Source organism: Sinocyclocheilus grahami, unplaced genomic scaffold (assembly GCF_001515645.1).
Source record: "Sinocyclocheilus grahami isolate Dianchi unplaced genomic scaffold, SAMN03320097.WGS_v1.1 scaffold629.1, whole genome shotgun sequence".
Lineage (NCBI taxonomy): Eukaryota > Metazoa > Chordata > Actinopteri > Cypriniformes > Cyprinidae > Sinocyclocheilus > Sinocyclocheilus grahami.
The window spans coordinates 97,713-108,660 of NW_015505808.1; the positions used below are offsets into that span (position 1 = coordinate 97,713).

Consider the following 10,948-nt stretch of genomic DNA (forward strand, 5'->3'; position numbering starts at 1 on the left):
TATTCAATATGTTTTCCTCTTGTTTTCATTAGCAATAGACAGAATTGAGATTGAAACTGTTCTCTCTGCAGCAATATACTGTACAGTATATGTACTCTGACAAAACGTAACAAGCTCATTTACTGTCTACCAGCTGAGATCCCCTATCCCTACATGGCACAGTAGATTTGAAACATTGATCTCAGTCATATTTTCCTTGTAATGTGTGTACACGGACTGTCACTGCTTACATATGCCGAAATTGTTTGATTGCCCTCTTAAGAGCCCCCAAAGAATCCATTCCGGAGAAAAGTCTTTACACTATAGCTTCAAAATGTAGTCGTTTTAACATGTAATGTGTCCCTGTAATGGGATATTATTTTATTTTTTTTAAAGCTCTGTGTAGATAGTCAACAACTGAGTGTACTAAATCAGCACCTGTCCCTATTGCATCAGCTAAAGGCAGCAAAGTACCCCCTCACCATGACTCCATCCCTCCACAGATGTCCCATTAATCATAGGGGGAAAGTTCTGGGCTCCGAGCCAGTTTGGGATTACGATGTCCAGATATATGCATCTTCATCACAGGCAAAGACCAAAACGCACATCTGGAAAGATTCTGTTGCTTTTCCTTTTTTGATAGCAATGTGATTCATTTTTTACAATTCGTACTCCCACAACAGCAACCGACCTCTCCATCGCCATTATCAGTTCTGCAGATATTTTGGGTTTGGGTCACATCATGCTTAAGGAAGACAAGGAAAATGTTAGGGGTACATATTTTGACTCTTCCTGCCTAAGCACAAGTTATGAGGCTGCATGATGCCATTTTGTATTAGATATGTTATTGAACTTTCCCTTTTTAACGGTACCGAATTATTAACTGCCATACTCAGTGACCTTCTCAACCTGTAACTTCAGCCTACCAGCAGTTACATACCTGTATCCAGGCCTCCTCCTCTCTTCCTTCCTCCCTTGTTTCCAATGTTTTGTGTGTTTCTTGTTCAGCCTCTTTTGGGGCCTCTGAGTCTTTTCTGGGGCCCCCAAGCCTGCACCCTGCCCTGGCCTCGGAGAGAGACAACCATATTGAGCATGACAAAGTGGGTTCCCCCAGCTGAGGGGGACAGGCAGCTTGGCAAAGGCCCACGCATTCAGAGGCAGGTATTGATTTAAGGGTCAGTAAGTCTAGCGGAGAAACCTGACTCCCCTCAGCTGTGATAATGGCCCATGTTCCCTCAGGAAATACCTGCCCAGAGAGAAAGAGAGAGGTTAGGAGAGAGAGAGAGAGAGGGTAACAGCATTTCTATTGTTCATGTAGCCGGAGTTGATGAGGGCAGTGTGACAACCCTAAACAGTAGCTCCACCCCAGAGATAGACATGAGTCAGCCGAGCCTGAGATCACTCACCTTTGCCATTAGCAACTGAGATCAGTGGAAGTGATGTACACAAATGTGGCTATTTACAGCCCAAGCACACCCAGAAAGGAAATATTTTGCACATTTATGTGCATCTCATTGCACATTATTTTTAAAACTCAAAAGATAATGTTGGAGATCGTGTTTTTTGTTGTTGTTTTTTTTTCAAATAGATTTGGTCAAGCCCAGTCTCAGAAAAAATCTAAGTGTTTTGCCACACGTACTGTAATCAAACCAAATTCTCAATTCCTAAATTGCAAATGAGCCAAAAAATCTTAGAAATCGTCTCAGGTTACTTATGTAACCATGGTTCCCTGAGTAGGGAACGAGACACTGCGTCCTCTAGGGGTCGCTATGGGGAACGCCTCGTCGTGACCCGTGTCTGAAGCATACATTGAAAAAACACCAACTCGTTGGCCGGCGACAGCCATGACGTCACTACCGGTGCGACTCCAGTATAAATCGGCGCCGGGAGCTACACATCATTCACTTCTTCGTCTTCATTGACTGTTCTGTTTGAAGCGTGCATTTTCAAGGAAAAAGTAAGAGCTATCTATTTATTATGGCGAGCACTAGTAGAGCATTTAGAAGGTGTGTGCATCCGTGTCAGCGCTATTTGACACCAGATGACACACACGATTTATGTGTTGTTTGTTTGGGCGAGGAGCACGCACGCGATGTCCTCGAGGGGGCAATCTGCGTGCATTGCGAGTTTTTTCCAATGAAAAAACTCCGTTCTCGTTTGTCTCTCTTTTCAAGTAAAGAGGGGCAGCCATCTGCTCCCCGCAGTTCAGGACCCGCCGCTGCTGAGGCACGGAGGAGAATGAGCTCGTGGCGATCTCAGGTGGACCTGGCCGATGAGTTTAGAGAGGGGCTTTCCTTCCCGCGCTCATCGGCGGGGGGCGAGAGACAGCCACTGGAGGATGATGTTCTCTCTTTAACATCATCTGATCCAGGGGCCAGTGCTCTGCTGGGTTCAGCCCAGGAAGAGCAGGAAATGGATGATGAGAGCAAAGAAGCTGAGGCTGAGCCTTCCCAATCCTCCTGCCCTGCGTATGATGAGCTCTTAGAGGTTATGGATCGCGCCACGGCAAGACTTGACTTGCCATGGAAGCGGACTAAGGAAGTGGCGTCGCGAGGTCGTCTCGACGAACATTATCTTTCTGGCCATAACCCTCCAGCTCAGGTGAGTCTCCCTTTCCTTCCTGATCTCCATACTGAGAGCGAGAAGGAAGGGAAGAAGCCGTTTTCCTCACGCATCCATCGGTTTCAGCATACCAGTTATGCGAATATCGAGGCGGTGCGCGAAAACGGATGTATGCTTCAGACACGGGTCACGACGAGGCGTTCCCCATAGCGACCCCTAGAGGACGCAGTTCGAAGTTCCCATGAAAGGGAAATTCTGATTTCATATGGTTTTGAAAAAAACTTTTATACCATTTTCAAGAAAGGTTTGAATTTAATGAGTACATAAGGTACAAAAAAAGTATATAAAGTATGTTTTTCAAAGTATGTTTTTCAAACGTCAATCTTTCATCTCAGAAACATCGCAAGACTGCGCCCCATACTGTCCTTTACGGTGGCAGAAAAACTAATAAATACATTTGTTTTCTCCCGCATTTATTACTGCAATGCTTTGCTTGCAGGGGTCTCAAAAACTACCCTAAATAAATTGCAGTATGTCTAAAACTCAGCTGCTAGAATGCTGACAGGGACCAGAACTAGAGAGCACATCACTCCAATTTTGGAATGCCTACACTGGCACTCTGTTAGGTTTCATATAGACTTTAAAATTCTGATGCTTACGTATAAGGCCTTGCATGGCTTGGCACCTCATTACTTATCTGAACTTTTAACTGTATACTCTCCTAGGCCTGATCTCCGATCATCTGGTTCTCGCCTCTTGACCGTTCCCACAACTTGTCTACGCTCTATGGGTGACCGGGCTTTTTTGTTACTCCAAAACTCTGGAACTCTCTTCCCTATGATATTAGACATGCAAAATATTTTAATGTTTTTAAATCCTCTCTTAAAACTCACTTTTTTAGACTTGCTTATTTGTGATCTGCTAGTTTTGCTGCCAGTTTTGTTTCTCTCTTATACTGTTTTTGATGTGTTTTTTTTCTTAAATTTTTTTTACTTTGTATACTTTTTAGTGTAAAGTACTTTGAGAAGTTACTTTTAAAGTCGTTATATAACATAACATTTTATCATTATTATTATTATTATTATTATTATATTTTCCTTTAGTTATAGTGTACATATTTTACTCATTATTTCAAAAAATATATTTAATGTTTTAATGCATGTATATATATATATTATTATTATTTATTTAAAAATATATATATATTTTACTTTTTTAAAGGGTTTATAGCAAACTATTTATTATTATTATTAATAATAAATCAGGACAGTTGTATAATTTTAAAACGTTTGACTATGCACAAAAAATAAGAAATTTGAAATGTTAAGAAACGTAAGAAGTGTATTGAAGTCATATTTTAAAAAAAATAAATTAATAGATAACGAATTTATATAGATTAAAAGACTTTACAAAAATATTAATCTAGACAAGATTTTTCAAAAACAATAGTTTAGGTTTTCTAACCATCAGCCAGTAACCTCAAAAATATGTTGAAAGTTTCAGATACACCTGTCTGATCTGTTTGTTGACACGTACTTCACTTGCTCTCTTGGTCTGAAGTTTGTATCTTTAATGCTGATGAATGGCTTTGCTGATGTCTCAATTAACTCTGTGGAGAAACTTAATGAAAAGTACCATTAGACATAATTGAAGGTTTGATGGGGCCATTGATGGAGAGGGAACAATGTAACCGTTCATTTTCATCACAAATTACCACACTGTGTAGCACTTTATCATGAGGCCATCTGATGATAGGTAGAGAGGAGAAGTTATATGGTATGTGTTAAAACTGATGTCTCACTCCTCCCCTTCCTATTTTAGCCAGAGTCTCAAAGTAGTTTGTTAAAGCAATCAACCAGACTAACAGCTAGCGAAACTGTTGTTGGCCTGGCAGAAACCAGGGTGTATGTATCAAACTCTTGTGGTGATCGTGTGTGTTGGCGTCTCATGGTGGTAATGTGGAGAGCTAGCCCTCTGCAAGAAATGCGATACTAGAGTTTTGAGCAGTGACAGCTGCTGGTGTGTGTGTGTGTGTGTGTGTGTAATCATGTATGTAACAGGAATGGGGGCGGCTGCAGCTGCAGCTCTAGCAGATGATGATAAGGGTCAAAAACCAGATGCAAGTACCTTATTATGCTTCTTCAGTCTCACAGATACACACACATATGCCCCTCAAAAACGGTTCAGGTGTACAAAGAGATATATGATCACACAGGGGAGCTGATGTCACAGCATTAGGTTTTGTAAAAAAAGAATGACTCCGTTATTCTATAGCGTTGACCTCAGAAACCTGCTACATTTCAGAATAACTGCTCTCAGACCTGTGGTGTTGTTGTCATGCATTTATATGCATATTAGAATGCTTCATGTTGTAAAATCAAAATTAGCTAGTTTGATTCAAGTCAAAATATTATTTAGTTTGACTGAAGCAATATGACTACATTATTCCAACAGTACTTTTTAAGGGCCCATTTGGGTAGGATAAGCTCTTAAAAGGGACATTCACCCAAAAATGACTGTTCTGCATCATTTACTCACCCTCATGTAATCATGGCTTACTTACTTAATCTGTACTTACTTGCTTATTTTACTTCTGTGGAACATACAAAAAGATTAATTAAAGAATGTTTCAGCTGTTATTGTCTATATAAAGTGTCACTGAGGTCCAAAACGTTCATTGTATGGCCAGAAAATGACTGAGGCATTCTTCAGAATGTCTCATTTTGGGTTCCAATGAAGAAATAAAGTGCAGGTTCATACGTATGTGGAGATAGACATTCCAAAGACCTGTCTGGAGAGTTTTAACTTTGCAAAAGCAGTGGTGTTTTATTAACGGGGCTGAGAGCCAAGAACACAGGAGATATCTTCTGTCCAGATAAATCTGAATTTTCAGCAGCTATTACTCCACTTTTCAGTTTGACATGATCCTTCTTAAATTATTTTATTAATATGCTGATTTGGTTCTCAAGAAACATTTTCTTATTATTATTGTTGTTGTTGTTGTTGTTGTTGTTGTTGAAAACAGTTGTAATGTTTAATATTTGTGTGGAAACCATGATATTTTTTTAGGAAGAATATAAGTTTCAAAACAGCATTGTTTTATATAGATGATAAATGGCACTTTTTGTGTGTGTGTGACACCTTTGATCAATTTAATGTATTCTTGCTAAATAACAGTATTACATTTTTTTTTTTTAAAGAAAAAAAATAGGCTTACTGACCCCAAACCTTTGAATGATAGTGCAAGTACCACAAATTGAATCATGTGAAATGATAAATATGATTTCTGTCAGATGCTTGAATATGTCTTTCTTGAATATATGTCAGTGTACTTGCATTAAGTAAACCTGACAGAAGTTACAAATAAGTTATTTGGTAAGTGCAGCAGCACAGCTAAAGTGCACTAGTGAGCAGGACTTGAGATACTCCAGATGGCATGGCAGCTGCTTCTGTTTTATCACCCTAATTAAAAAATGTGACGCTTGTTAAGTGCTGTCTTACACCCTGACAAGGTGCGGGGGGAGGCAAAGAGTACTAGTGTAACTTTACAGTTTGCAAAATGCCTACAGCCCAGTAGAGGTTATTTTATTAAACCCTTTAAATGACCAGGTCTGTAAACTTCAGTTGGTTCTGCGAGAGAGAAACAGAAAACTGCTGCCACTCTTGTGGTTGACTTTATTGGACACTACACGGTAAAGTTAACTGTTTTGAGAGGAAATATTCAGCCTCAGCAAAAAAACTTGATGACAAAACTTGGTGATCCAGAGCAAAAACTCATTAAAAATTCCCTTTAACTCACAGAGGCCTGGATCCTTTCCTGGAGTTCACATATGCCCACTTGTTCATATAGAGCTAGTGTAAGTGTAAATCTGAATTTTCAGCAGCTATTACTCCACTTTTCAGTGTGACATGATCCTTCTTAAATTATTTTATTAATATGCTGATTTGGTTCTCAAGAAACATTTTCTTATTATTATTATTGTTGTTGTTGTTGTTGTTGAAAACAGTTGGAATGTTTAATATTTGTGTGGAAACCATGATATTTTTTTAGGAAGAATATAAGTTTCAAAACAGCATTGTTTTCTATAGATGATAAATGGCACTTTTTGTGTGTGTGTGACACCTTTGATCAATTTAATGTATTCTTGCTAAATAACAGTATTACATTTTTTTTTTTTAAGAAAAAAAATAGGCTTACTGACCCCAAACGTTTGAATGATAGTGCAAGTACCACAAATTGAATCATGTGAAATGATAAATATGATTTCTGTCAGATGCTTGAATATGTCTTTCTTGAATATATGTCAGTGTACTTGCATTAAGTAAACCTGACAGAAGTTACAAATAAGTTATTTGGTAAGTGCAGCAGCACAGCTAAAGTGCACTAGTGAGCAGGACTTGAGATACTCCAGATGGCATGGCAGCTGCTTCTGTTTTATCACCCTAATTAAAAAATGTGACGCTTGTTAAGTGCTGTCTTACACCCTGACAAGGTGCGGGGGGAGGCAAAGAGTACTAGTGTAACTTTACAGTTTGCAAAATGCCTACAGCCCAGTAGAGGTTATTTTATTAAACCCTTTAAATGACCAGGTCTGTAAACTTCAGTTGGTTCTGCGAGAGAGAAACAGAAAACTGCTGCCACTCTTGTGGTTGACTTTATTGGACACTATGTGGTAAAGTTAACTGTTTTGGGAGGAAATATTCAGTCTCAACCAAACATGATGACAAAACTTGGTGATCCAGAGCAAAAACTCATTAAAAATTCCCTTTAACTCACAGAGGCCTGGATCCTTTCCTGGAGTTCACATATGCCCACTTGTTCATATAGAGCTAGTGTAAGTTGCAGCATGTTCAGGATACAAGATCAACACATGTGAGTTCACATCTATAGACATACTGTTGAAGTCTTATGCACACAGCAACTGTGTAAGACGAAGTTGGTTAAATTGTCTTTGGAAGGCGAGTTAGCGAAAAACATGTCTTTGGAGCCAGTGCGAGATAATAAGAAAAGAAAAAAGCCGTTACCGTTTGAGCCCTGGCATGCATTCATGGAAACTCAGATGGACTGAGCTGTGGCCTTTGATGATTTTAGTGCAGATGTGACATTAGCAGCAGGAACAGTTACAGGGTCACATAAAGAGTACAGACATCTTTAATAAAGTATTTTTATATTAAAACAGGATCCTTGTGTTCATGAAGCGCCTGGTGTTTGACTTACATTTAAATATTAAATATTTGATATATTTAATGATTGGAAAATGTATTTCCTGCATTTAAAACCTAATTTTAATAACTTATGTTTTGAAAGTTCACGAGAAGGGTTTGGCATTTTCAAATGATTTCTTAATTTATAAAACTACACACACAAAAACAAAACTCTATGTATATTTTTTCTTTTTTTCTTGTATTCTAGTCTTGTTTTCTAGCCTAAATCTTATTCTTAAGATACATTTACTTGAAAAGCAAAATTACTTAAAATATTACGCAAGTCTTATTTTCTGCTTTACATTTAAAACAAAAAAAAAAATCCATTGTTAAATTATTCCATTGGCAGCGTAAAGTCACTACATTTTGAAAAATTTTTCAGAAAACAAGACTTAATATCGTGTAATATTGCTGTTCAAGTAAAAGTTTCTTGAATTAAGAATATTTCATTATTTGTACTGGAAAACAAGACAATGTTTTTGTCTGCATTCTTGTCTTATGTAGCTCTGTTTTTCCTTTAACCTTTGTACTGTGTGTAAATTTGTCAACTGGTGTAAATTGTGGTCAGAGAAAATTTGTTGTGATTTGTAGATTTCTGCAAGTGTACATGTCCTTACATGAACAATGCTTTCCAAACTGGCTCCATCTTGCTATGTCGTCTCAGAGTCTGATGACCTGATTTACTAAGATCTCAAATAAAGTATGCTAATGTGCTGCAGTCTAACAAATTGTATGTGTGCTTCATGGGCATATTTTTGGTGATGGATTATGGGTGATTGCAATGTGCAAATAATAGGTTTGGACACTCTCAAATTTAAAAGTGCTGTAAAAATTGTTATGAAATGACACGTATTTAGCTAAATAGCTGTCCTGAAATATTGCCCTTGTCTTTGTGACAGCCTCTGGCTCTGTAAACTATAAAATATGAGCACGGGCTGCTGTCAGATTCTTTGTTTAGCGAATCAGAAGCACTTTTTCCTTGTCAGTAATTATGGATGTTCACAGGTCAGACCTTATATGGAAAGCCAGGAAGCTGAGAGTGTCAGTTTGTCATGCAAGCACACTAACGTTTCTTTTCACAACTGACATTACAGTGTTTATACAGGGTCACTGTAAAACTGAGCTCACAATGGCTTTGCTCACATCATATTTAGTGTTTATTTTATTTTCCTTGCTTGTGAAATTGAGATTACAGTCTCACAACGTCTCTGTATGTGTGTGTGCGGGTTGGAGGGCGGGATTTAGGGAAGATGGGCCATGTCTAGCAATTAAATCAAGTGGAGGTTAGATTAATACCTGCCGTTCAGTTTTTCTGGTTTGCACATATAAGCTGTCTTATTTTGAAGGCTGTGCCCTTCAGAGGTCACATTTGTAGGCTGTGTACTTTATCGAGGATATCTCATTTCAGAAGAGTAACCATTATAAAACTGACTGTTATTCCTTGTAAGGTGTAAATTATTTCTTTTATTACTGTGGAATGTAATGGTTACTTTCCTGAAATGAAGCAGCCACAATGGATTATAGTCAACAACTGAGATCTTCGGGGTTAGCCTTCAAAATGAGACACAATTACTTGCAGGTGCATGAATTTTTTTTTGTATGTGTGTGTTTGCTATCAAGTTTGCACATGATTATACATGCAAACCTTTCATGAACCTAAGAGTCTGGAAAGCTGCTGGGAAGCAAATTGTCACCAGAGTCCCATTGCTTTATTCCACAGAGTGTTTCTCCCAGGATATTTGTAGGCTGTGTACTTTATCGAGGATATCTCATTTCAGAAGAGTAACCATTATAAAACTGACTGTTATTCCTTGTAAGGTGTAAATTATTTATTTTATTACTGTGGAATGTAATGGTTACTTTCCTGAAATGAAGCAGCCACAATGGATTATAGTCAACAACTGAGATCTTCGGGGTTAGCCTTCAAAATGAGACACAATTACTTGCAGGTGCATGAATTTTTTTTGTATGTGTGTGTTTGCTATCAAGTTTGCACATGATTATACATGCAAACCTTTCATGAACCTAAGAGTCTGGAAAGCTGCTGGGAAGCAAATTGTCACCAGAGTCCCATTGCTTTATTCCACAGAGTGTTTCTCCCAGGACTGTGAGACACTATGATAACCCAGAGGTTACATATTTCCCTGTGAGCTCTCTGATAATGGCATTAAAAACAAGCCTGCAAAAGAGCAGTTTGTGTGTTTCTCCCCAAGGATATTAGGTCAAAGGAATGTTCCCCAACTGCCAGAGCTTCCATTTCAGACCACTCTGAGGCAGTGTGACTTCCTGTGGATGGTGGGAGAAACTGGGATTGGCTGTATAAGCCAGTCGTAATATTGTGAAATATTATTATGATGTAAATTAACATTTTTCTATTTTAATGTACATTAAAATGGAATTTATTCCTGTGATGCCAAAGCTGAATTTTCAGCATCGTTACTCCAGTCTTCAGTGTCAGATGATGCTTCAGAAATCATTCTAATATGCTGATTTATTATCAGTGCTAGAAACTGTGCTACTTAATATTTTTTTGGAACCTGTGATACATTTTTTCAGGATTTTTTGATGAATAAAAATCAGGATTCTTTGATGAATAAAAAGTTAAAAAGAAGAGCATTTATTTAAAAATATAAATCTTTTTAACAATATACACTACAATTCAAAAGTTTGGGGTCAGTAAATTTTTATTCTTTCTTTTTTTGAAAGAAATTAAAACTTATTTAGCAAGGATGTGATCAATTGTTAAGAAGTGATAGCAAAGATTTATATTGTTAGAAAAGATTTATATTTTGAATAAATGCTGTTCTTTTTAACTTTTTATTCATCAAAGAATCCTGGAAAAAGTATCACAGTTTCCAAAAAAAATATTTGGTAGCACAACCGTTGCCAACATTGATAATTCTAATAATAAATCAGCATATTAGAATGATTTCTTAAGGATCATGTGACACTTTATGTGTCTGGAGTAATGTGTGATGGAAACTCAGCTTTGCATCATGGAAATAAATTGTATTTTAAAGGATATTAAAAAAGAAACCATTATTTTATATTGCAATAACATTTTGCAAGATTACCGGGTTGTTGTTTTTTTTGTGTTTTTTTGTTGTTTTTTTATCAAATAGATGCAGCCTTGATAAGCATAAGAGACTTCTTTAAAAAATATTGCAAGTCTTACTGATCCCAAACTTTTGACCGGTAGTGT

The 10,948-nt window shown here is 37.5% G+C and overlaps 1 protein-coding gene across 1 annotated transcript in view; it reads left to right on the plus strand.

Moving 5' to 3' along the window:
- Positions 1-4,603: 4,603 nt before the first annotated feature.
- LOC107558020 (golgin subfamily A member 2-like) overlaps positions 4,604-10,948 on the plus strand; it is a 30,630-nt gene continuing 24,285 nt past the window's right edge. Inside the window, exon 1 of the mRNA XM_016241621.1 lies at positions 4,604-4,664. Coding sequence (XP_016097107.1) covers positions 4,604-4,664 — 61 coding nt within the window. The remainder of the gene's footprint in view (positions 4,665-10,948) is intronic.